Consider the following 27791-nt stretch of genomic DNA (forward strand, 5'->3'; position numbering starts at 1 on the left):
TGTAGATAACTCCTTCAGCAGCTCATGAAACGAGAGCACACTCCAAACTCTGTCTCTCTCTGCTTCTCTCTTCAAACGTTCTGTGCACCTGCATAGCTCAAGTCTGAACAAAAATGTAACAGTATCCAAAAGTCCCAGGCTCAGCTCTGTTGGAAACTATGCTAGTGAGGTTTATATATCTATAGAATGTCCAGGGTGTGAGAAAGAACTCTTGTCTGCTTGAAACAAGTGTGAAAGCGATTGAAACCCACAAGCATGTGGATAATTTCAACAGAAAGGAGGAAACCATGAAAATGAACAAAATCTGGCTACCAGTATTTAAAAAACTTTAAATTCAGGGCAGTAACTAAAACACACAGAAAACAGGGGAATTCCAGACAAGAATCAATCAGGTCCAGCTAACGCCTCCCAACAAAGAATTCCCAGGCAGCAACCAGCCAGGCTTTGAAGCTGCAAGGCCATTAAATGTTAATCAAGATGGCCATTTGCAACATTCACACTTGCCGCAAACAGACAAGAGTTCTTTCTTGCACCCTGGACATTCCATAGATATATAAACCTCGCTTGTCTAGTTTCCAACTGACTTCACAACCTCTGAGGATGCCTGCCATAGATGTGGTCGAAATGTCAGGAGAGAATGCTTCTGGAGCATGGCCATACAACCCAGAAAACTCACAGTAACCCAGTGATTCTGGCCATGAAAGCCTTCGACAACACAATCTTGCCTTTCCCTGTGGCCTCTCCTACTTGGTTTGCTCTTTCCTATTAATAATTTCTGCCATTTTTGACTGCTCCCTGATTTTGCCTGGCTACACATTTTTGAGTTTCCATGAGATGTTGGAGTTCAGGTATCATCGAAGGGGAATCTAATTCCATGGTTAAACCTATCTGCACCTATCTGGTATGTATCCCCTTTTCTACAAGCTGACTATTTTGTTTTGTTTTACTTTCATAATTTAGTCTATTTGCGCATATATCTGCATCTTGTAGACAGATAAATGTAAAGTAGATGGTAATCAGACCTATCCCTGACACTAAGCAAACTCATCTATATGAATATTACTCAGGAGCAAATTCTAATGAATTTAATTTGATTTGATTCTCAGCAAAAAAGAAAAGAAAAAGAATTGGATTCTGTCTATAGCTGGCTCCATCTGACACCCACAAAAAAAATAAAAACTCCAGATGAACACACAGACAGAGGCAAGACAAACCAGTAACTGGGCAACCTGTAACTAACTATATATATAAAAAACCTGCACCTGTTTTCTTAAGCATGAATAGCCTGTATTCAGGTTCATAATTATATCACGTCTTATTTGGTACACATGTAAATTATTGTTCATTTGCAACCAACATTTCCCAGCATAGTGTTGTGTAATTTCTGGGAACTGAATATGGTTCATCTGGGGTTTGTTTCCTTTTTGTTTCCCCCTTCCCTTGATTTGGCAGGATTCCTTTCAACAGGTTCATCACTGGTTAAAATTCAGCTGCTTAAAGTTCAGCAAGACTCATCCTACAAAAGTAAAAACAAATAAACATATGGTTTTACTTTGAACAAGCCTATAATAAAACACACACACACATCTAAAAAATAGAATAATTAAAAGAACAGCATGCCACTTTTTTGTGCCAGAAGCAACTTCAGAAACTGCTTCTGGTGTGAGAGAATTGACTGTCTGCAAGGATGTTGTGCCGGAGATGCCCAAATGTTTTTACCATCCTATGGGAGGCTTTTCTCATGTCCCCATCTCAAACCACTGACCTTCACGTCAGCAGTTCAGCTGGCACAAGGGTTTAACTCATTGTGCCACCATGGCTCTGGCATGCTACATGAAAAAACCCTCGCATCTATGCAGAGGCAGCCCTGGGTAATTTTCAATGGTAAGCAAGCAGTATTCCCCCCCCCCCCCAACCAATCATTGATATGGAGCAGGAAAAAGAGGGGCTAGGCGAGGCTCAAGGGCCCGGCCCCTTCGGAAAGAGGATCACCCGGCCGTGAGGCAAGGAAGCCGAAGCTCCCCCTGGACTGCTAGGGCTGTTGTGAGCCAAGGGGGCTCTGTGACCGCTTACTTTGCGTAATGGACGAGCCGCCCCTGCATCTATGGCAAGATGCCTGCCATAGATGCAGGCGAAATGGCAGGAGAGAATGCTTCTGGTACATGGCCATACAACCTGAAAAACTTATAACAACCCAGTGATTTTGGCCATGAAAGCCTTTGACAATACAAAACCCCTTCTGATATATGAGTTAAGAGAAAGATCTACCTAAACAAAACAAAAAAAGACTCAGTGGTGGAAAGAGAGTAGAAATTGGGTTGTTTCGGGCTATATGGCCATGTTCTAGGGAACAGCTGCAAAGGCTCTCTCTCCTTGTGCTGCAACATTGATAAATGGGGTTTATATGACCAAGCAATAGTTCAGTTAGTTCAGTTCAGTTAGGTGATCCCTTGTAGCTCAAGGATGATGGTCTTCCAGATGTAGTGTCTAGGCCAGGGGTCCTCAAACTTTTGAAACAGATGGCCAGGTCACAGTCCCTCAAACCGTTGGAGGGCCGGATTATAATTTGGAAAAAAAAAACATGAATTCCTATGTACACTGCATATATCTTATTTGTAGTACAAAAAAAATAGTACAATAATTAAAATGAAGAACAATTTTAACAAATATAAACTTATTCATATTTCAATGGGAAGTGTGGGCCTGCTTTTGGCTGATGAGATAGGATTGTTGTTATTGTTGTGTGCTTTCAAGTCATTTCAGACTTAGGTTGACCCTGAGTCAGGCATGTAGCCGGGGGGGGGGGGGGGGGGGGGGGGGCTTGAGGGGCTTCAGCCCCCCCCCCCCAAATTCTCATGGTGGTTTGCGAAAAGGCCTTACTGGTGCATTATTTAAACTGTTATCTTTATTCATATCATGATCTGATCACCATACTCAATATATCCCATATGCATGGGGGTATTGGGATAATGATACTAAAGGTTTGCTAGGGTAGACCCTCTTTCACTCAGATTCAGCCCGCCCCAAAACTCAGCCCCCCCCCCCTGAAACCCCCCTGAAAAAAACTCCCCCCCCCCCGAAACGAAATCCTGGCTACGGGCCTGCCCCGAGTGAGGGCCGGGTAAATGACCTTGGAGAGCCATATTCAGCCCCTGGGCCTTAGTTTGAGGACCCCTGGACTAGACAATGCCAAAGGGAAACTTTTACCTTTTTACATATGAAAGATCTTAGAGATGAGACCCAATTGTAGACTAGAAATTCATGTATGTTTCTTATACATTTTATACCCATAGCCTGAAGGTAATCCCATACAATATTTTTGATCTTTTTGTGCATGAAACAAAGCTTGCGAGCCTAGTAAAAGCATCACTATCTCAGCCACCCATGTGGACTATTATGTGCCTTGGATTATTTTGGATTCCAGAATATTCAGAAATACGGGGTGTTTCACCTGTATGACATATGTTCAGCCAGGGCTATGAGGAAATGCTCTGTGCTTACCTATATGGTTGTACATGTTCTGGCATGTTCAGTATATGTCCTGTGGCTCTCTCAAATTCGAAGCAAAGGCCAATGGCGTGAGGTAGGTGCTGAATCAGCGCTGATATGAATGCTGACTCACCGGCATGACTTTCCATGGTTAAAGTATCCGATTTTCTCATATTATGTTACTCTTGGTGAGCATTCATAATAAACCATGCTACAGGGTGGAGTGAGACAGGGACCACTCCTGCATCTGAATCACCCAGTTACATGACAGTTTTCCATTTGCCTTTGTTGTTGTTTTGCCTATCAAAACCATACCAACTGACCCAGTTCGTCCAAAACTATCTCAATCAATCTTCTGTCATCTCATTTTTTTCAACTGCTTTTAAAATGTTCCAGATTCCAGTTTCTCTCATCACTTCCTCTTTGTCCTTGGCTTACTTCAATTGCTGCAAACTGAATTCAAAATCCAGCCATTGTTTGATGTCAATGAACTTGCAAGGGCAGAGAGGCCAGGGGAGGAAAGGAAGGAATCCCTTCCCGGTAGGTTCAGTCAAAAGCAAACTACAGCAGGGTTCCCTAGCTTGTAAGTTGGCCCTTGTTAATGGCTTTTGCCACTTTGATGATACTCTGATGATGCTTGGCAGGGGGTTGGACTTCTTGGCAGTGGGTTGGACTGGATGGCCCACAAGGTCTCTTCCAACTCCATGAATCTATATATGTCTCAGTTTTCATCTCTCAGCTTTACACACACATGTAAAGGTGGCAAGCTTGATCTCTGTGCTATCAAAAGAGATTAGGTTCTTTAGTATATAATTAGTTAGGCGATCCTTCGTAGTCTGAGGATTATGGGTCTCCAAGTGTAGTGTCTTATGATTCTATGAAATAGTTACTGTTCTGATATGATGGTGATGATAATCTCAGATGTTGCCTTTCTTTTCCCCAGCATTCCTGCACATAGAGATCTGTTTTCTGGTTTCACTGATTTAGCAGAAGTATTGAGATTTCCCTACTCTTTTCTGCCCCTCTTTGGAAAAAGGACCCCCAGTACAACCAAAATATGTGAAGCAAGTGGGAAGGAATCCCTATCCGGACATCTGTTTAGTGTCCTCTCTTTGCAGGTTTTCCAGGTGGTGCTCGCTGCCCAGACTTGCCTGCAATTATCTTCTCCTGCCTTGAAGCCCTGAATGAACGGCATCAGGAATGATCCCTCAACTGGCTGTTCAAGTTCCTGGCAGAGGCGTCACCCCAATAAGCATCCTCAAAATGCTGAGGAAGGGAAGTTATGGGCCCTGGCTGGTTAGGATTCATGCACATTAAAAAAAAACCCTTCGAGCCAATATCAGGGTACTGAAGAACAAAGGCCCCAAAGAGGTGTGTCTCACCAAGGAGGCAACGGAGCCCCACCCCAGCTGTCTGCTCATATTTAATGTTTGAGCTTCATTTTTCAGACACTGACGGCACCAGAACGTTCCCAAGACTGCATCAAGACTGGGATTTAGCAAGAATAGCAATGGGTACCTGTCTCCAGCTCCATAGCTGCATCCCTTTTCTTCTGGTGGGATTGGCGTTCTTCATGAAAGGTAAGAGTTGGAAGAATCATGATGAGATTAACAGTAGCTGATCCTAGTAGGATGATGAAGAATAGGCACAGAGGTGGTCAGCACGCATGGCTAGTTTGACAGCCTCTATAATTTACTTACTTACTTACTTACTTACTTACTTAGGCGATCCCTCATAGCTTGAGGATGATGGTCCTCCAAGTGTAGTATCTTGGTGGTGGATCTGTAGTGACTGTGGAGCCAAATTCTTGATCCACATGTTCTCCCCCAATGAGGACATCGGTTTCCAGGTTGAAGGCAGTCCCAGTCAGGGTTGGCTTGACGTGCCTTCCTCTTGGTACGTTTCCCCCTTTCGCCCTCCATTCGTGCCTCTTCGAATTCCTCAGCACTGCTGGTCACAGCTGACCTCCAGTTAGAGAGCTCAAGGGCCAGGGCTTCCCAATTCTCGGTGTCTATGCCACAATTTTTAAGGTTGGCTTTAAGCCCACCTTTAAATCTCTTTTCCTGTCCACCAACATTCTGTTTCCCATTCTTGAGTTCAGAGTATAGTAACTGCTTTGGGAGATGGGAGATCAGGCATTCGGGCAACACGGTCAGACTAGCGGAGTTGATAGCAGAGCACCATCGCTTCAGTGCTGGTGGTCTTTGCTTCTTCCAGCACACAGACATTTCCCTGCCTGTCTTCCCAAGAGATTTGCAGGATTTTTCAGAGGCAATGCTGATGGAACTGTCTATAGATGTGACATCTATAGACAGTCCACATTTTGCACGGGTATAGCAGGGTTTGGAGGACAACAACTTTATAAACAAGCACCTTGGTATCTCTATAGATGTCCCAGTCCTCAAACACTCGCTGCTTCATTCGGAAAAATGCTGCACTCGCAGAGCTCAGATGCTGTTGTATTTCAGTGTCAATGTCGACTTTTATGGAGAGGTAGCTGCCAAGGTAGCAGAAATGGTCAACATTTTCTAATGCTTCACAGCCTCTGTAATAAACCTGGATTCCTGATAGTGTGAGGTAAGCTATGGAAAGGAATCCCAAATGTAATGTAAAAGATGGGGAGAGCTTATTTTCTGCTGCTTTACACACTAAAGCATGAAATAATGGATTTGGATAACAAGAAAACGGATTCCACTTAAACATAAAGGAAACATCTTTACTGTAGGGACTACTTGAGTGTGGAGTATGGTGGACCCATACTCTAGAACGCTTGGATGGACTTCTTTTAGGAGTGTTACCGTTGCATTTTCCTGCATGGATGATCCTTGAAACCTCTTCTAATGCTATGATTTTATGCCCTTCCTCCTGGTTTTGAGGAAAGAACGGCTGTTTCACCATCACCTTTAAAGGAATGGTGGTGGTTTTGGAAGCTGGGCAGTTACATCGCTCTTCAGTTTGGCAATCATGTTTCCGGTATGAGAAAAGGAAAGGTTGCATCTCTGTACTGTGGGAAAGTAAATTGAAAAACATTTGAATATGTATTGCTTAGGACTATACTTAGCTATAATGTATACTGTATGTGGTAACAGAGAGATAGATAGATCCTCAGAAGGAAAGACATCTCGTATGGAGTTTAAGTGATTGATTCAGTCCGTTCAATTGATGTTAAAGGCAAAACAATAGCTCTCAAGAAAGGGAAGATAGAATACTTTGGTTTTAGAGATATATCTATAGGTCAACTTGCGGTGTATTGGACAGGCAGACTGGACTTTTCCCTCCCATGCTTTAGATCAGAAGGTTAGTCCTCCAGATCTCATAGAGTCGTAGAGTTGGAAGAGACCTTGTGGGCCGTTCTTTCCAACTCTCCTGCCAAGAAGCAGAAAAATCGCATTCAAATCATCCCTGACAGATGGCCATCCAGCCTCTGCATAAAAACCTCCAAAGAAGGAGCCTCTACCACTCCGAGGCAGAGAGTTCCACTGCTGAACAGCTCTCACAGTCAGGAAGTTCTTTCTCATGCTCAGGTGGAATCTCATTTCCTGTAGTTTATGTTAGACATCAGTTCCTAGAATCCCTAATCTTTGGCTCTGGAACTTCGGGAAGAAGATGTCCAAAATATCTTGATGGATACAGACCAGGAGCCATTGTTTAGCCAATGCACCAACACCATGCCACAAGCATTCTCTCAGAAGGAATTCTCATCTTTTATGACCACTTGCTGAATGATTAATTCATATTACCTTTCTCCCCCTCAAACTTATCTAATTATTTGTAATGTAGTAATATAGAAGAGAGGTTGTATCCTCATTCTGTTGATTTTTGGAGGCTGGAAGGCAAGAAAACAAATTGGAAAGGAACCCATGTGGTGTAACATTTGAAGTTAGAACACTTTTTGAAGTTTTTAAAAGTAATGTATTACTGTGAATATTGCCACAGTTAAGTAACATGTTCTGCGTTGCTCATCCATTCTTCATTGCTTTTTCATTGCTTTTCAAAACAACGTTGGGGGGGGGGGGTTGGTTCCAGGAGTGACTTGAGAAACATCAAGTCGCTTCTGGTATAAGAGAACTGACCATCTGCAAGGACATTGCCCAGGGGACACCTGGATGTTTTACCATCCAGTGGGAGGCATCTCTCATGTCCCCACATGAGAAGCTGGAGCCAACAGATGGGAGCTCACCCTGCTCCCTCGATTCAAAGTGCCGATCTTTAGGTCAGCAGTCCTGCCAGCACAAGGTTTAACCCATTGCACTGCCAAGAGTAATAAATTTCTGTTGCAAGACTCTCTTTAAAAGGAAACCAAAGACAACAAAGAAAACATGATTCATTATACTGTATGAGTTTGTAACTGAATTATTAAGAAGACATTATTTCCATCTTCTGCATATGTGACTCAGCAAGCCTGAGCTCCTATCTTTCTTCATCAATAAAATCCATTGTCTGATCTCAAGACAGTCATAATTTCTTCACCTAACAGATCTCAGCAGAATAGCCTCACTCAAGCAATTTAATTAATTTATTATTTATTTATTTATTTAGAGCTTTTATAACCTGGTCTTCTCGACCTCAGGCCGGCTAACAACAGAGAATCAATATACAAACAAACTAAAGCATAATAACATCATAGTACATTAATACATTAAAACACATTAAAATACAGATCAAGAATTACATAAAGCCAATTCGTCAAGGTAAATCACAAATTCACCACCATCCGCCTTGTGGTCAACAGTTATTGATTCGATCATCAATCTGAGAATGCTAAGTTCCAGAGCCAAGTTTTTACCATCTTTCTGAAAGTCAGGAGGGAGGGGGCAGATCTAATCTCTACCGGGAGAGAGTTCCACAGCCGAGGGGCCACCACCGAGAAGGCCCTGTCTCTCCTCCCCACAAGGATTGCGAAAGTGGTGGGACTGAGAGCAGGGCCCCTCCAGAAGATCTTAACAACCTTGATGGTTCATAGGGGAGAATCCATTCAGACAGGTAAACTGGGCCGGAATCGTTTAGGGCTTTATAGGTCAACACCAGCACTTTGAATTTAAGGGAACAACAGAAGGGCAGCAATTTACGTACATTTTGATTGAAGACACTACAGTGAAGTATATTTATATACTTTTATCCCATTGCAAAAATTGCATATCATTCCTTTTATTTTCACAACAACCTTTGGAAAGGTGTGGGAACTATAAGAGGAAGAGCACAGCGTAACCATGCATTTCAGAGGAAAATATGAAAATAATTCAAAAAGTGGGCAAAATGTCAGGAGAGAATGCTTCTGTAACATGGCCATAAGCCTGGAAAACTCACAGCAACCCAGAAAAATAGATAATCCTTCTGGATGGACAGCGGGAAAGTGGAAATACCATTTGAGTGAACATTGTTTCAAGAGGCATTTAAATTAATAGCATTGTTTGTTGTTTTCAACTTACATCATGCCAGCTTTGACTAATAGCCTTACGATGAATGAAAGAACCACATCCTCTGCTCAGGTCATGCAAACCCAGCTTTGATTGAGTCTTTCCATTTGGAATGTGATATTCCTCTTTTCCTATTGTATTCTCATTATCAGGCATCATTGTCTCTTGCAATGAATCATGTCTTCTTTTAATGTAGCCAAAGCATAACAGCTTCTGTTTAATTACCTTGCCTTCAAGGGAGAGTTCAGACTTGATTTGTCTTTTGGGTGACAATGGTACCCCTAGAAGTCAGTGCACGTGTCAAATGAGCTGATTTTCTTCCTATCAGCTTTCTTCACTGTCCATCTTCCACAACATGGAAATGAGGAATATGATGGCATGAGCTATCCTAACTTTAGTATTTAATGTTCTAACTCTTCAAGATCTTCTCTAATTAGCCTTCTTCTGATTTCCTGACTCCAGTCTCCATTCAGAGTAATGTCTGAGCCAAGGGATACAAAAACTTTCACTGTTAACTGCATAAGTAAAGGTAAAGGTTTTCCCCTGACATTAAGTCCAGTTGTGTCCAACTCTGAGGACTGGTGCTTATCTCCATTTCTAAGCCGAAGAGCCGACATTGTCCGTAGACACCTCCAAGATCATGTGGCCAACGTGACTGTTACCTTCCCGCTGGAGCAGTACCTAAAGATACAGAATGGGGGACAATGCCTGGCTCGAGAGCAGTACGTGTGAAAAAGATCTTGGAGTCCTCATGGACAACAAGTTAAACATGAGCCAACAATGTGATGTGGCGGCAAAAAAAGCCAATGGGATTTTGGCCTGCATCAATAGGAGCATAGTGTCTAGATCTAGGGAAGTCATGCTACCCCTCTATTCTGCTTTGGTTAGACCACACCTGGAATATTGTGTCCAATTCTGGGCACCACAATTCAAGAGAGATATTGACAAGCTGGAATGTGTTCAGAGGAGAGCGACTAAAATGATAAAAGGTCTGGAGAACAAACCCTATGAGGAGCGGCTTAAGGAGCTGGGCATGTTTAGCCCGAAGAAGAGAAGGCTGAGAGGGGATATGATAGCCATGTATAAATATGTGAGAGGAAGCCACAGGGAGGAGGGAGCAAGCTTGTTATCTGCTTCCCTGGAGACTAGGACATGGAACAATGGCTTCAAACTACAAGAGAGGAGATTCCATCTGAACATGAGGAAGAACTTCATGACTGTGAGAGTGGTTCAGCAGTGGAACTCTCTGCCCCGGAGTGTGGTGGAGGCTCCTTCTTTGGAAGCTTTTAAACAGAGGCTGGAAGGCCATCTGTCAGGGGTGATTTGAATGCAATATCCCTGCTTCTTGGCAGGGGGTTGGACTGGATGGCCCATGAGGTCTCTTCCAACTCTTTGATTCTATGATTCTATGATTCTATCTACTCACATTTGTAGACACCTCCAAGGCCATGTGGCCGGCATGACTGCATGGAGCACTGTTACCTTCCCGCTGAAGCATACCTGTTGAACTACTCACATTTACATGTTTTAGAAATGCTAAGTTGGCAGAAGCTGGGGCTAACAGTGGGAGCTCACTCCACTCCCCAAGTTCAAACCACTGACCTTTCGGTCAGCAAGTTCAGCAGTTCAGCACCACCTGTAACTGCATACATCATAGCAAAATTAAGTGTTTGTTTGTGTTCTCACAAAACTAAAACACAGCTTGGGTTGCTGTGAGTTTTCCGGGCTGTCTGGCCATATTCCAGAAGCATTCTCTCCTGATGTTTCACCGACATCTATGACAAGCATCCTCAGAGGTTGTGAAGTCTGTTGAAAACTAGGCAAGTGAGGTTTATATATCTCTGGAATGCCCAGGATGAGAGAAAGAACTTTCGTCTGCTTGAGGCAAGTGTGAATGTTGCAATGGGCCACCTTGATTAGCATTGCATTGGCACAGCTTGCTTGTATGGAATGTTAGAAGAGTTGAACTCTAAACTCTTCCTCTACTCTATGGTTCATCTCTATTGACACAGTCTCCAGACAGTTACCCCTTATATTACAGGGAAAGTGCACTTAGGGCCCTACTAGACGGAGCTAGTCCTCACATTATAGTTTCTTGGGATTTGCTAGATTTGCCTGTTGTTGTCACCACTGTGTTACCCATTCCATTCATGGTGATGCTACTTTTATTGATTTACTAGGGCTTTTCCCAAATGTTGTTTAACAAAGTAAAAACCATGGCATGTGGTGCATCTATACTGCAGAATTAACGTTGAATCACAAAATCATAGAGTTGGAAGAGACCTTGTGGGCCATCCAGTCCAACCCCTTGCCAAGAAGCAGGAAAATCACATTGTAATTTGATGCCACTTCAACTGCCATGGCTCAATGCTAAGGAATCATGGGGGTTGTAATTTTACAAGGTCTTTAGCCTTCTCTGCCACAGAGTGCCGGTGCCTCAACAAATTTCAGCTTCCAGGATTCCACAACATTGAGCCATGGCAAGTGGCATCAAATTGCATTAATTCTACAGTTCAGAGATGCACATGGTTTGCTGGGGTAATCCTGTGATTGAATGGAAACATTTTCTCCTTTGTGATGTAAAAAAAAAAACTTTTTAAAGTATTTATTTATTTTGTGCCAAAATCATTACATAAATAAGTATACAGTGTTCCTTCACGTATCGCGGGAGTTCCATTCCAGGACCACTCACAATAAGTGAAAATCCAGGAAGTAGTGATGCTCTGCCCAATCGGCAGCGGCTTCCTCCTCCTCGCCGCCTCTGCTGTTCCCGGCCTCGGAGGCCCCTTGGGTGCCATTGATGGCGCTGCCATGCTGGGCTGACGCCTCCAAGGAAGGAACAGGGAGTAGCAGAGGCGGCGAAGAGGAGGAGGAGGAGACCGCCACTGATGAGCCTGGAGACAAGCCCCAGGGCAGTGATTCTCAACCTGGGGTCCCCAGATGTTTTTGGCCTTCAACTCCCAGTAATCCTAACAGCTGGTACACTGATTGGGATTTCTGGGAGTTGTAGGCCAAAAACATCTGGGGACCCCAGGTTGAGAACCACTGCCCCAGGGTAAGGCCCAGTGCCTGGCTCCCCCTCCCTTCCTCCTCTTCCTCCTCCTCCCTCCCCCCTGCAGCTCCCCCCCCCCCCCCCGCAGCTTTTTTTGGGGAAAACCATGAAACAGCGAGTCTGCAGTAAGCGAACCGCAAAATAGGGAACACTGTAAAACTGATAAAATAGAGGGAGCTCAAGTGGGTAAAGAATTTTAGACCAAAAACAGGCAATAGTGGCCGCATTGTCTGTAGCTTTAAACAATTCTTCCTCTGTGCATGAGGCAGGGCATTGTGGGCAAGCATACAGGTACTGAGTTGTTTGTTCTGCTCCACAGTCGCACAAGGTGGAGGATTCATCTAGGTAGTGCCAGTTTGCCAGGTTGTCTTTCGATCTGCCCACTCCACTTCCGAGTCTGTTTAGGGACTTCCAAGTTGCCCCTGGAAGAAGACCTTCATGGGGGGGGGGGATCCATTTGGGGTGCAGCTCCCCACAGGAATACCCTTGCTGTTGCTGGGGGAACTTTAAGAGTAATGGTGGTCCTCATGAAGCTTTTCCTTGATTTGAGTCTACTGGGGGGAGGTTGGCTCTCTATGCCATGCAGTAGGTGGCTTTCACGGTGTTCAACCTTATTTCTCTCACAGTTATCAGCAACTTCCCATCAAACATTTGGGGGGGAGGGGGCAAAGCCAGGAACAGTATTAGAGTCCAGAAGTGCCATTTCTCTGAGACACCATAGTCTTTTAACTCTAATAAAAAAGTAAAAAAGAAAGACTAGGGTAGAAGAGACTTAAACATTTTCATTCCAATATGTCTCAAACATCAGAAGTAAGCCCCTCAAGGGTCAGCATACAATATTGCAGCTGATTTGGGGACTCACTAAAAACTAACCTAGAATAACAGAAAAAAGTCATTTGGATTATTAAGAAACAAGAATGGCAAGCAATAGCCCAATCACCAAATACATTTGCCTCATCTGGAGGAGGTTAGAGTTCTGTATGTTACCTAACATCTGCTTTGGCTCTCTATGCATCTCTCAAAGCAACTACTATACTCCCAACTCAAGAATGGAAAACAGAATGTTGGTGGACAGGAAAAGAGATTTAAAGGTGGGCTTAAAGCTAACTTTAAAAACTGTGGCATAGACACCGAGAACTGGAAAGCCCTGACCCTTGAGCACATTAAGTGGAGGTCAGCTGTGACCAGCAGTGCTGCAGAATTCAAAGAGGCACAAATGGAGGACGAGGGGGTGAAACGTGCCAAGAGGAAGGCACATCAAGCCCACCCTGACCGGGACCGCCTTCCACCTGGAAACCAATGCTGTCACTGTGGAAGAACTTGCGGATCAAGAATAGGGCTCCACAGTCACGAACGCATACACCCCCAAAACACTACACTTGGAAGTCCACCATACTCAGACAATAAGGGATTACCTAAGTGTGTAACCTATTCCTGCATTCATAAAAATGGGAGTTTCAGAAAAGCAGCTCCAGATACCTGGGAGAGAAAGGGCAGCTTCTGCAGAGGCAAACTATGCCCAGAGGTGCTCTCACAGTTGGGAGTGTCTCTCTCTTAATATTGGCCTCACCCTAAGGTGGGGTCAGCCCTAAATGTGGTGAGGAGAACAAGGAAGAAGAAGAAGAAGAAGAAGAAGAAGAAGAAGAAGAAGAAGAAGAAGAAGAAGGAGAAGAAGGAGAAGAAGGAGAAGAAGGAGAAGAAGAAGAGGAGGAGGAGGAGGAGGAGGAGGAGGAGGAGGAGGAAGAGGAGGAGGAGGAGGAGGAGGAGGAGGAGGAGGAGAAAGAGGAAGAGGAGGGGGAAGTGGTGGTGGTGGTGGAGGAGGAGGAGGAGGTGGAGGTGGTGGAGGAAGAGGAGGAAGAGGAGGAAGAGGAGGGGGAAGTGGTGTGGTGGTGGTGGTGGTGGTGGAGGAGGAGGTGGTGGTGGTCGTGGTGGTGGTGGTGGAGGAGGAGGAGGAGGAGGAGATGATGAGACAGGAAAGAAGACAGGAAAAAGGACACCATAATGTAGTGGGTGGGTGTGAGGAAATCTGCAGATTTACTGTTCTTTTGTGCCTTTGAGTCATTTCCGACTTTTGGCAATCCTCAGGCCGAGGGGTTTCCTGGGACTCTGGAATGTATGAATCAGCCAAGGTCAGGGTGGAAAAGGGCAGGAAAGATGCTAATCTGCATTTCAGAAAAGTTGCAGAGGTCAAAAATGAAGACGAGGCACAGAGTGAAAGTTAGGTTAAAATAACTCGGGTTTTGCTTGGGGAGTGCTAAGCAAAAGCATCCCATTGAAACTCCCTACAGGCCTGAACATGCACTTGTACCGTATGCCCTCGGGTACCACCCATGATTTGCAAGCCATGGATTCCTTCTTAAGTGGTGCTCTGTGCTAATAAAGCTTCTGAAAACCCTTAGTGTTTTTTTTTTTTAAATCCATCTTAGTCATCTCTCTTCCCCCGGGAATCCAATCATGATGGAAGAGGCAGTATACACAGGGAACTACAAGTTACTATATATATTTCCACTCCTTACATATGGATAGTATGTCTCTGTATGGCAGCCAATGTCACACACAAACAGCAGGAGGAGTTAAACCACCTTTATCCATACGATGCGTTGGATGTACAATAAATTGTCAGAGTGAGACCCTCCGGTCTGGCACAGCGGACTTGAGGTTTCCAAACACACAGACTCCAATTACCACACAGCATTCTTCTTTGGTTTCAAAATAATAAGCTTTACTGAAAGCATCTATATACAGGCGACTACATCTTGAGGCTGAAAATGGCGACTGACAAAGTACAGGACTAAACACAGAGACAAAGAAAATCCTGCCCTTCCTTTCTTATCTGTCTTCTTGCCGGTTAACTCCCTTTTCTTCTCACGAAAAAGTCTTATCTAACTTTAGCCAAGGTCTTAACTCTCTAGCCCCATAACAATAATAATCTACTACATGAATGAACAAAAATGAACATGACTGAAACCATCTTGAATTACATTATTAACACATTGAAAAACATATATAAAATAACTGCAATTATCCTGACATAAATCAGTCAAGCTTCGTTACCATTAAAATCAAGGGGAAAATTTTGAAAGTCCCATTGGTTATATCCAATGCAGTGACTTGAAAGAAGACAAAAGCAGCAATCAAAAAGGACTAGTATTTGTGTGTGTGTGTCTCAGGAGCGGCTTGAGAAACTACAAGTTGCTTCTGGTGTGAGAATTGGCTGTCTGTAAAGACATTGCCCAGGGGATGCCCGGATGTGTTACCATCCTGTTGGTCCCCGCATGGGAAGCCGGAGCTGACAGATGGGAGCTCACCTTGCTCCCTGGATTCAAACCGCTGACCTTTCAGTTAGTAGACATTAGTAAACACTCAGATGTTTTACCATCCTGTGGGAGGCTTCTCTCATGTCCCCGCATAGGAAGCTAGAGCTGACAGACAGGAGCTCACCCCATTCCCCAGAATCAAACCACTGACCTTTCAGTTAATCAACACTACCAAGGGGACACTCAGATGTTTTACCATCCTGTGGGAGGCTTCTCTCATGACCCTGCATGAGAAGCTGGAGCGGACAGAAGGGAACTTACCCAATCTCCAAATTCAAACCACTGACTTTTTGGTTAACAGTCCTGCCGGTACAAGGGTTTCACCCATTGTGGCACCAGGGCCTTCAAGACCAGAGATGATGCAATGGATTTAGATGAAGAAATATGGGGAAAAAATTAAAAACAAAGAAAAGGATCAGGATGAGATTCACTTTCAAGCAGGGTGATAACACTAAATAGCCATCTTAAAGCAGAGTGAAGGCATTCTATACAAGTCCATCTTAAACACAGTGAAATGGTAATATATTTCAAGAAGATTACATTTGGTTGCACCTCTAGGTTTTGAAGCTGTATATTCAGGGCTCTCTCTATCTCTATCATAGAATGAGAATGCGTATGTGGCAATGTCCTAGCAATTTCTCCATCCTGTCCTGTTGTTGGTTTTCAGTTTCAATTTCCAGTCCATCCATAGGAAACTCTGCCATTTTGACCTTTTCCCTCAGGCGACAACATATCTTGGGGAGACTTGAACAAAGTTATGGCCCAGTTTTGCTTTTTAACTATTTAATATAAAGTTGAAAGCGCAGTGGGTTAAACCACTGAGCTGTTGAACTTGTTGACTAAAAGGTTGCAGGTTCGAATTTGGGGAGCAGCGTGAGCTCCCACTGTCAGCCCCAGCTTCTGCCAACCTAGCAGGTCGAAAACATACAACTGTGAGTAGATCACTAGGGAAGGTAACGGCACTCCATGTAGTCATGCCAACCACATGACCTTGGAGGTGTCTATGGACAATGCCGGCTCTGCGGCTTAGAAATGGAGATGAGCACCACACCCCAGAGTCGGACATGACTGGACTTCATGTCAGGGGAAAACCTTTAACTTTACCTGGAAGGATTAGAAAACCTGAAGGAGATATTAAGCACATACCGACCATGGTTCAACAAACTGAAATTCAGAGGTTTCTCAACATAAATATTGAATCAGGAAACATGTCCTTATGTCAACTCTGCCACAATGAAAATAATTGTGGTTTTGCAGTGTATATTTGGGAAGGTGGATTCACAGGAAAACTAAAGAATGTGGCACCCAGCCTCAGAATAATGAATGGCCCGCACTTCTTAAATCCCATCAGAGGCTTCATTGTTTTATTTAATCCTGCGTGAAATTCGTTCCCAACACTAATGTTAGTTTATAAAGTTACCTAAATCACACATTACTTACCAGTGAGCATAGTTTAGTTTTCTACACCTCCTTTGGTGATTTGAATGCAATATTCCTGCTTCTTGGCAGGGGGTTGGACTGGATGGCCCATGAGGTCTCTTCCAACTCTTTGATTCTATGATTCTATGATTCTATGGTTGAGCATATAAATGAACATTTCACAGTGTTGTTGAAGGCTTTCATGGATTAAACCCCTGTGCCAGCAGGATTGAAAACTGACCAGTTGCAGGTTCGAATCCGGAGAGAGTGCGGATGAGCTCACTCTATCAGCTTCAGCTCCACATGCGGGGAAATGAGAGAAGCTTCCCACACAGATGGTAAAAACATTTTTAAAAGCATCCAGGCGTCCTCTGGGCAATGTCCTAGCAGATGGCCAATTCTCTCACACCGGAAGCGACTTGCAGTTTCTCAAGTCACTCCTGACATGAAAAAAAAAGTGGCCAGAATCACCGGATTGCTGTGAGTATGGCTGTATGGCCATGTTCCAGAAGCATTTTCTCCTGATGTTTCGCCCACATCTATAGCAGGCATCCACGGAGGTAAATGAAGAACAACACTCAAAAAACAGGGAAAATCTAGACAGGAAAGAATCGGGGCAGCTAACACCTCCCAACAAAGGATATTCCCAGGTAGAAAGCAGCCAGGCTTTGAAGCTGCCAGGCCATTGAATGCTAATCAAGGTGGCCAATTGCAACATTCACGCTTTTCTCCAACAGGCAAGAGTTCTTTCTCTCACCCTGGACATTCCACAGAAATATAAATCCCACTTGCCTAGTTTCCAACAGATCTCACAACCTCTGAGGATGCCTGCCATAGATGTGGGTGAAATGTCAGAAGAGAATGCTTCTGGAATATGGCTTAGGGGAAAAGGAAAGGGCCCGAGGCTGTTAGGAGTTGTGGGAGTTGAAGTCCAAACACCTGGAGAGCCAAAGTTTGCCCATGCCTGATCTATAACAAAAAAGAGGATATTTGAATGTCTGTTAGTGGCAGCCAAAAGCCATTGCAATAGCATTCTACTTGCTTTTTGCTCTGGTGTTAAGTGCTTCATTAATTACATTTTGGACAATACTTTTTTCATAAATAAGTGATTATCAAAACCCATTTCTCCACATTCTCTTACCAGTAATTGTGTTTGAAATGTATTTTCTCCTTCGCCTTTGATATTTTCCAGGCTAAGACAAACAAAACTTTCAGCAGGAGCTTTATCTAAAGATAGATATGCCAAGACACCTAAGAATTGCTTTCACAAGGGCCAGATTTGAATAAATGGAGAGATACGGTAGATTTAATCATATCCCTCTTGAAGAAAGACAATGTATCTCTGGCACCTCCAAAGTCGAGAATTTGAACCACATATTACACAATTGTCTGTACGAAAGAGAAAGGAATCAATACTTACGGCATTTAACTTGCAACAAAACGAGTTGGGACCCAGTGGCCAAAATCACGTTTTCATTAGCCAGTTCTAACCAGGTCTTAATATCAAAAGTTGCCCTTTACTTAGATAAAGTGGAGCTCCGTGTGGCGCAATGGGTTAAACCCTTGTGCCAGCAGGACTGAAGACTGACAGGTCAGAGGTTCAAATCTGGGGAATGCATGGATGAGCTCCCTCTGTTAGCTCCAGCTCCCCATTGCAAGGACATGAGAGAAGCCTCCCACAAGGATGGTAAAACATCAAAACATCCAGGTGTCCCCTGGGCAACGTCCTTGCAGACGGCCAATTCTCTCACACCAGAAGCAAATTGCAGTTTCTCAAGTCGCTCTTGACACGAAAAAAAAAAATTGTACTTCAACATCCAGAAGTCCCAGCAAATATTTATGCTGCTCTGGAATTCTGGAAGTCTAGAACATCTGAAGAACCAAAGGCTGAGAACAACTGGTAGGGTGCACAATGGAAGAGTTTATACCAAGTGTGCTCAAGTTAGTAAACATCCAGGTGTTTCCTGGGCAATGTCTTTGCAGATGACCAATTCTTTTACACCAAAAGTGACTTACAGTTTCTCAAGTCACTCCTGGCACACACAAAAAAGCCTACATAAAGCATCTAAAAGAAGATTAGAGAATATAGATCAGATTGATATACAGTGCAAATGGGATGAGGACATTTGAGATCCACACCTAGGATGAGATATATATGGTTAACATTTAACTACGTACTTTCATATTATATTGTACAAAACTTCCTTTGTCTGTATATTTATATTTTGTTTGGACCAGATATATATTGTATGCTGTTTTTATAATGTGTGCTAAGAAAAGAATAACTTCCATTAAATAAGATTAATAAAATCCATATTTTTCTCTTGACGCCTCCCCATTACTTTGCCCTCTTCTCTACAGGTGCCCTGACACTAGAATGCTACAGTTGTGTGGACCGAGGGGATGGAGGCTGCAGCACAGAGAACATAAAGAAAGTGAAGTGCCCATCGTCCACCCATGTCTGTGTGGAAACCGTGGCAGCTGTGGAGTGGAGTGAGTTATCAATTGACCTGATCTGTTTTCTATATGTATAAATCTCATAGCAGTTCTGCAGTTCTTTTGCTCAAAGGTACTGGGCCAGTTTTGATTGGGCAGTGGTAAGGAGAAAATACTTCGGACATGCTCAGAAGAAATCCAATATTTTACACCTTTAGCTTTAGCACTAAAAGCCTATTCTGAGTTTTTTTTTCCATGTCAGGAGCGACTTGAGAAACTGCAAGTTGCTTCTGGTGTGAGAGAATTGGCTGTCTGCAAGGACATTGCCCAGGGGATGCCCAGATGTTTTGATGTTTTACCATCTTTGTGGAAGGCCCTGCATAGGTCCCTGCATAGGGAGCTGGAGCTAACAGAGGGAGCTCATCTGCACTCTCCCCAGATTTGAACCTGCGACCTATCGGTCTTCAATCCTGCTGGCACAAGGGTTTAACCCATTGCGCCACCGGGGGCTCCTATTCTGAGTTTAAAATCATAGAATCATAGAAACATAGAGTTGGAAGAGACCTCATGGGCCATCCAGTCCAACCCCTGCCAAGAAGCAGGAATATTGAATTCAAAGCACCCCTGACAGATGGCCATCCAGCCTTTGTTTAAAAGCTTCCAAAGAAGGAGCCTCCACCACACTCCGGGGCAGAGAGTTCCACTGCTGAACGGCTCTCACAATCAGGAAGTTCTTCCTCATGTTCAGATGGAATCTCCTTTCTTGTAGTTTGAAGCCATTGTTCTGTGTCCTAGTCTCTAGCTCATCGTCTGTTTGGATATCAACCAGCATGCCAACATCTTAAATCAAGAAATAGCTTTCTAAGATCTATAGAGACATTCACAGGGACACCTCAGCAAGCAAGAGTCCCAAAGTGGCAGATTAAAACCCGGAACCTCAATCAGTGATTTGATACCAAATGGAAAACTCCCTCCTTAGCATGCATAAAACTGGGCAATTATGGAAGGCACTGAACAGACTGTGCTCTGGCACCACGAGATGCAGACCCAACCTTAAGAAATGGGGCTACAAAGTGGAATCCACAACATGCGAATGTGGAGAAGAGGAAACCAGAGACCACATGCACAATGGAGGACCTTCTTACAGTGACACCAGAGGCACTTCAAGTGGCCAGCTACTGGTCAAGGACATTTAGTATAATGCCATTTTGTTTGTGGTTGGTTTTTTTATACATTATAAGTGTATTCTCAATTCGCTTCTGACACGATAAATAAATAAATCGAAGTGTATCTGTTGATGTGAACTCTTTCTCTTTATTTCCCCGCGTAAATACGTTGTCCTTCCTTTTTGCAGGTCATGGGAAGTTCTCAGTTGGGGAGAAAGGCTGCGGCTTGGGCATGGCAGGCACCAACGACAAAGCAGTAGCCGTCCATGGCATCTATGCCTTCTCCCAGTTACACCAGTGCAACAAAAGCCGCTGCAACAACAAACTGGACATCAAAAAACTGGAACTGCAACCCATGGGTGAGAATATGAGTGATGAAGGCTTACATGGAGGCAGGCCTGTAGCGAGGGGGGGGGGGGTTTAGGGGTTCAACCCCCCCCCCCGAAATGTTTCAGATTTTTTAAAAAAAACTGGTTTACTCATGAATTTTAACTGGTCAACCCAATCCCCATGCTAAGTCTATGAGATGCAAAAAATTAAGAGTCACTCCAGAACAGTAAGCACTATCTCAAGCAAATATTGACAATGTATTCACACTGTCATTACTTGCAGCAATAGCCGATGTAGTGAAGCAACCAAGTTGTGTGTGTGTGTGTTGAATGCTCTCATTAAGGAGGCCAGACTTGGTGGAGGTGGTTGACAGGGGCGGAGCTGCAGGCTATTGAAGGCTCCTCTGCCCCCTGCTATGTTCTTTGCTTCAGCGTGAGCTAGGAGGCAGGTTTCAACCCCCCCCCCAGCGAAATTTATAACCCCCCCCCCCAAAATTTCAACCCCTCCCGAAATTTTTCTCTGGCTACGGCCCTGCATGGAGGGATGTAATTCTTTGTAAATTTTGTTCTTATATACAACCATAATGTTTTTACATTTTCCCCCATTGTGTGAAAGAACTCAAAAACTACGGGATTTGGGGGAGGACAGGTACGAGTCTTGGCTCAAACAAACCTGCCCAAGTTTGAAATCTCCTGGAGACAACCTTCCCCACCATCCACACAGTTCCATCTAGTGGGGAGATAGGAGAAGACCTTTTCCAGGGCTGTTTCCAAGCTCTAAAACTCTTTTCTTAGAGAGTTTACATTAATCCCTTCCCTACTATCTTTCCATAAGTGATTTCTTAAATTGTGGCATAGTTTTGGAAACAATAATTAGGGGAAATATAAGTGTATAATTTGATGGACTTTTATTTGCGGTTGTTGCTTTTAGAAGTTGAAATGTAAACTGGTTTTGTGTGTGTGTGTAGTTTGATTGCTTTTTTAAATTTCTGCATGGTGTGAATTTTCAACTATATATTTCTAAATGTTTGGCCAAAGTTTTAAGTTACTGTGATATTAGAAATTAGGGGACTGAAGGAAATTTTAACAGGAAGCAGGCTATTTATTTTGGGAGCAATGCCCTTGTTTTCACTCCCTACCATAGCTATGCCCTGGACGTACCTCATGCCAACCAACCTATTTTAGGGATAAGATATATGGATAGCAAGGTTTGGCCAATAAAACTTATTTTGAGTTATTTACAGCGTTTTGGGTTTTTGAGAGTTCCAGTTTCCTATAGGAGGGCAAGAAGCAATTCCTTGGGGGAAAGATGCCACGTCCATCCCTCCTTCGTTAAGAAAAATAGCCCCCAAGCACAACGGCACACCACTACCATGTGCGTTTTAGAGTCAAATGACAATACCCCATTGAACTTCAGTGGTTTGAGGCCCACCTACACTGCCATATACAGGCAGTCCGAGTTGCAGACATCCGACTTACAAATGACTCACAGTTAAGAATAGAGGTGAGACAACAGGAAGTGAGAGAAATCAACTTCTCAGAAGGAAATGTTGCACTCCAGGCCTGGAAAAACCTATGACCACCGCACCATGCAAGTGTCCAGGAATATAAGTAAACAGTTTATTGTAAAGCTCATAAAAAGCAGGAATAAGAAAGGAACATTTGTAATCCAAAAAGGTTTAGCAACAGATGATAACCAAACAATAATCCAAATATCTCATAAAGTTCCAGAGGTGACAAAGTCCAGAAACAGCCAGAAATCACAGGTACAGGATAAGTCCACAAGCAAGAAGGTGTAACTAGTAAAACTTGAACAAGAGTACCTGAACAGGAACATAGAAAATTTTCCATTATATTAAAATTCAAAACCAAAGTTTGACTTCAACCAGGAACAAGAGAACACAGGCTTAGCTTCTCATTCTAACATAGCATTGCCCGAACTGCCCTTAAGGTAAACAACTTGTTGTTTAATAGACACCCATGAAAGCATTACATCTCCCATGAATTTTCTCCACAACTTTCCCACATAATTTCTCAGGCCAGCATAATCTATTTTCAGCCCTGATTTGTAAACAAAGAGTTTTGTTGATCTCCGTAGCTTTAGGTGGTTTCTCCTGAGATCCCTTATTATCACTCAGCGCTTCACTCGATTCCTTATCCGCTGTTGCTACTTCTGACTCCTTGGACTGGCCTTGAAGCCCTGCAATTTCCAAGCCAGTTTTCTCACAGAGAGAAACATCATTTCCCATACCTGAATTTCATAGACTTGAGAGCCCATCACTTAGTGCCATAGGAAAGCCCACAATCCTCTCTAAATCATCAGTTAAACTGATCTACAACAGGAAATTCACTCCTGAAAGAGTTATTATCATGGGGAAAAGATGTCACAATTGAAGCTTTAGCATCAATCCTTGTTTCCACAACAAGCCACATTTTCAAAAACCAATTATCACAAGGACAGAAAGTGAGGTGAAATATTCTGAACAGGAGCTCAGACAACAAAACAAAAACCACAGGGATCTTAACCCTTCCCTGTGCTATCCAGATAGATAGATGGAGGGAGGGAGGGAGGGAAGGGGGAAAAGAGAGACAGACAGACAGATAGATATTTGGCTGGAGTTACACTTTTAAAATGTACCTGTTCCGACTTACATACAAACTCAGTTTAAGAACAAACCTGCAGAACCTATCTTGTTCATACTTTCTTATATCTCTATCTCTACTCAGTCTCAACATGTTTTAGACATATTGCTTTTCTTAGTAATGACATCTGATTCACTGTTTTTTGGTACCGTAGGTGTAACTTTCCTTGGTTAAATTTAGTTTCTCTGCAATTCCTCCATTGGCAAGTAGTTGACCTCGATGGCTCTTGGCCTCAGACCTAATTGCATGATTCTATTTTAAGAAACCAAAGAGCATAAAGAATTCCCTGTTTACATGCACACAATGCTTCTTTTGCAACATTCATAAAAATCAGAGTCTGAGTGAAGAGTGTCTCTCCATCAACACTAATACCAGCCTTTTCCTTGGTTGACAGATAATGTGACTGCCAGAGTTCCCAATGATGTGGAGTGTTACAGCTGCCTCGGCGATGACTGCTCAATTAACAATTCAACTATAGTCAAGTGCTACAACTCTTACCAGGGTTGCTTCCACGGCAATGTCACAATGAAAGCAGGTAAAAGCAATGTGTAAGACCAGGCTGCCTTTTAGTTTGGCTAGTATGGTTGACCTAGAAATGAATTATGGCAGGGGAAAATGCTAAAAGTTTGTTACCTGCAAGCCAAACTCTACCCATATTGCATTTTACTGGATTATTTTAGGGATATATTGAAAAGATGGAGAACAGAGTGGTAGTTCCTTGTTTGGAGGAGTCAAAAAAAAGCTGGAATAGGGCTGTTTTCTGGCATGGTCAAATTGACACAAATTATTGACTGGCTGCACTAGGTAACGAAGCTCATATTTGTCTACTGCTAAGTAGTGATATGACCAAAATGTGGACAGTGAGAAACTGAGATTTACATTGTTATAGTATTTAACCCCCCCCCCCCCCCCCATCACATTTTCTGCATATTTTGGATGGAAATAATATGGGGAAATAGAAAGTGAAACTCATCTGGCTACGTCCACAATTTCAACTGATTTACTCTTTGAACTGAACAAAGTGTGAGGATTCCTAAATGAAACCCATTACAGCAGCATTTCTCAACCTGGAGGTTGGGACCCTTGGGGGAAGTCACGAGGGGGGTGTCAGAGGAGTTGCCAAAGACCCATTAGAAAACACAGTATTATCTGTTGGTCATCTGTGTGGGAAGTTTGGCCCAATTCTATAGTTGGTGGGCTTCAGAATGCTCTTTGATTGTAGGTGAACTATAAATCCCAGCAACTATAACTCCCAAATGTCAAGGTCTACAGTCAAAGAACATTCTGAACTCCACCAATTATGGAATTGAACCAAACTTGGCACACAGAACTCCCATGACCAACAGAAAATACTGGAAAGGTTTGGTGAGCATTGACCTTGAGTTTTGGACTTGTAGTTCACCTACATCCAAAGAGCACTGTGGACTCAAACAATGATGGGTCTGGACCAAACTTGGCATGAATCCTCAATATGCCGAAATATTGGGCACTGTTGGAGTTTGGGGGAAATTGACCTTGACATTTGGGAGTTGTAGTTGCTGGGATTTGTAGTTAACCTACAATCAAAGAGCATTCTGAACTCCACCAATGATAGAAGTGGACCAAACTTCCCCATAGAAATCCCATGACCAACAAAAAATACTGTGTTTCTGATGGTTTTTGGCGACCCCCCTGACACCCCCTTGCAACCTCCCCCTTGGAGTCCCAACCCCCAGGTTGAGAAACACTGATATAGGGGTTGCACTGTACTCTTCAGGTGTCTCCTAAGATTTCATCTTCTTTTTAATCTCTTCCAGGAAACTTCTCATTGACCAAACCTATCAAAGGCTGTGTGGAGGATGAGGACTGTACTAAGGTATCCAAAGGAAGCCATGCCATCACTCTTGTGGGTTCCTGTTGTTCTGGAAGCCTCTGCAATGTGGATCTCTCCAACAAAACACACTTTGCTGCCAAGATCCCACGGCTAGAGTTCCTTCCTGGGCCTGACTCCAATGCTAATGCAACCACTTCTGCAAGTACTCATGCCAACATACCAGCCTCTTCCACTATCAACAAGCTAACCCGATCTGTTACTTTGAGCCCATCACTGTCCAGCCATCCTGACCATGACCATGACCATGACCACGACCACGACCATGAGCATGATCATGGTGATGAAGAATTCACCTCAGTGAGAAACGGAGACATTGCCACGGCTGTGAAAGTTGAAGAAAGCCACAACCAACAAGATCAGGGCACAAAAGGGGGTGCGAAAGGGGGTGCAGTGGGTTTGGGGGGATCAGTCTTGATGGTCTTGTTGTTGGTTGGCTTGTTCATATGAAGAGGCCTTGGCCTACCTATCTTTGGCATCTTGTTTTGAACCGAACATGATGTATTTGATCCTATCAATGATAAATGCCCTTTCACTGATCACATGAACGCTCGTACCTTTTGCATAGCAGAAGGCTGTTCTCACTTGTGCACTTCTCTATGCCTTGATTTCCTGCAGCCATGTTGTAGAACATGACAAAGACTGTCTAGAATGAGCCAGCATCCTACAGGGCAAAGATTTGTATTATGTTGTTGCTATGTTTATATGTCTCAAAAATCTGTTCTGCTCTTATGAAACCATTTTTCTTCTGTGCGTGAGACTTACTGTGTCTTCATTATGTAACTTGAGCATGCTTGGTACAAACTCTTCCATTGTGCACCCTATCAGTTGTTCTCAGCCTTTGGCTCTTCAGATGTTCTAGACTTCCAGAATTCTAAAGCAGTACAAAAAAAATTGTGTCAGGAGCGACTTGAGAAACTGCAAATCACTTCTGGTGTGAGAGAATTGACCGTCTGCAAGGACATTGCTCAGAGGACACTCGGATGTTTTTCATGTTTTACCATCATTGTGAGAGGCTTCTCTCATGTCTCCGTATGGAGAGCTGGAACTGACACAGGGAGCTCATCCACGTTCTCTCCAGATTCAAACCTACAACCTTTTGTTCTTCAGTCCTGTCGGCACAAGGGTTTAACCCACTGCACCACCGGGGGCTCCTAAAAGTAATTATTAAACTTTATTTATAGACTGTCCGCTCTCCCTCAGGGCACTCAGGATGGTTTACACACACACAAAAAGGCAAACATTCAATACCCAAACAAATACAAATACATTACAGTAGTACTACGTAATACTAAATAATAACAACAGTGCGCTTATCACATAAAGGAATTAACATCAAATGAAAAATAGGATACAAATCATCAGGTAAAACAAATTACACGAATAACATAGTCAATGCTAAAACATCTATCAGGATTTTTTTCATGTCAAGAGAAACTTGAGAAACTGGAGTCGCTTCTGGTGTGAGAGAATTGGCTGTCTGCAAGGACGTTGCCCAAGAGATGCCAGATGTTTTTGATGTTTTACCATCCTTGTGGGAGGCTTCTCTCATGTCCCCGCATGGGGACCTGGAGCTAACAGAGGGAGCTCATCCGTGCTCTCCCCAGATTCGAACCTCCAACCTGTCGGTCTTCAGTCCTGGCTTAACTCATTGCACCACCAGGGGTTCCTATCTATCATGATTTTTTTAACTATCATTATAAAAACAATTAAAATGGATGTAATAGTAGCAGTTATAGTTGTTATTTAAAATGTATCATAGTGGCTACAGGGTACAAGTAGGTCAGCCAGCATTCCAAAAAGATTAGTCTAGAGTGTCCTAGTCCTCCTCCTCCTCAAAGTGCAGATGTGCGTTTTCAGCATTTTTTTGGAGGAGAGGAGAGTGAGGGCCATTTTTATTTCTTTATGGAGAGAGTTCCAGAAACGGGGAGTGATCATGGAGAAGGGAACCCTCTCTTGTTCCCACCAACCGCACTTGTGACTGAGAGCAGGGCCTCCGCTGACCACAGTGCACAAGGGCAGTGGTTCTCAACCTGTGGGTCCCCAGATGTTTTGGCCTTAAACTCCCAAACAGCTGGTAAACTGGAGATTCCATATGAACATTAGGAAGAACTTCCTGACTGTGAGAACTGTTCAGCAGTGGAACTCTCTGCCCCGGAGTGTGGTGGAGGGTCCTTCTTTGGAAGCTTTTAAACAGAGGCTGGATAGCCATCTGTCAGGGGTGTTTTGAATGCATATTCCTGCTTCTAGGCAGGGGATTGGACTGGATGGCCTATGAGGTTTCTTCCAACTCTATGATTCTATGATTTCTGGGAGGTGTAGGCCAAAACACCTGGAGACCCACAGTTTGAGAACCACTGATGTAGGGAGATGTGGTTAGACATATAGCCTGGACCTGGACTATTTAGGGTTTTATAGGTAACGACCAGCATTTTGTATGTACCCCATCTGGAGGGCCAAAGGCTGAGAAAGACATTGTTTATCAGTTGAGTTTGCACTTGACATTGAGAGTAGTTTGATGTCAAGTTTCTGCTTGGCATATGATTCTGTACAAGATGGTCATCCTCATGCTTTTTGCTAAGCAATTAGCATACTACTTCTTCTATGGAAATAATTTGTCATAGAAAAATAATAAAGACCCAAGAGCCACTGA

At 43.5% G+C, this 27791-nt stretch overlaps 1 protein-coding gene across 1 annotated transcript; it reads left to right on the top strand.

Annotated features, from left to right (window-relative positions):
• Window positions 1-4862: 4862 nt before the first annotated feature.
• LOC137095481 (ly6/PLAUR domain-containing protein 3-like) lies at window positions 4863-27791 on the top strand. Its single transcript, XM_067462205.1, has 5 exons — window positions 4863-5069; window positions 19056-19187; window positions 20485-20655; window positions 23663-23803; window positions 25065-27791. Exons 1-5 carry the CDS (start codon window positions 4916-4918, stop codon window positions 25586-25588), a joined length of 1122 nt encoding a protein of 373 aa, XP_067318306.1. The 5' UTR covers window positions 4863-4915; the 3' UTR covers window positions 25589-27791.

The sequence above is a fragment of the Anolis sagrei genome, chromosome Y (assembly GCF_037176765.1).
Source record: "Anolis sagrei isolate rAnoSag1 chromosome Y, rAnoSag1.mat, whole genome shotgun sequence".
Classification (NCBI taxonomy): Eukaryota; Metazoa; Chordata; class Lepidosauria; order Squamata; family Dactyloidae; genus Anolis; species Anolis sagrei.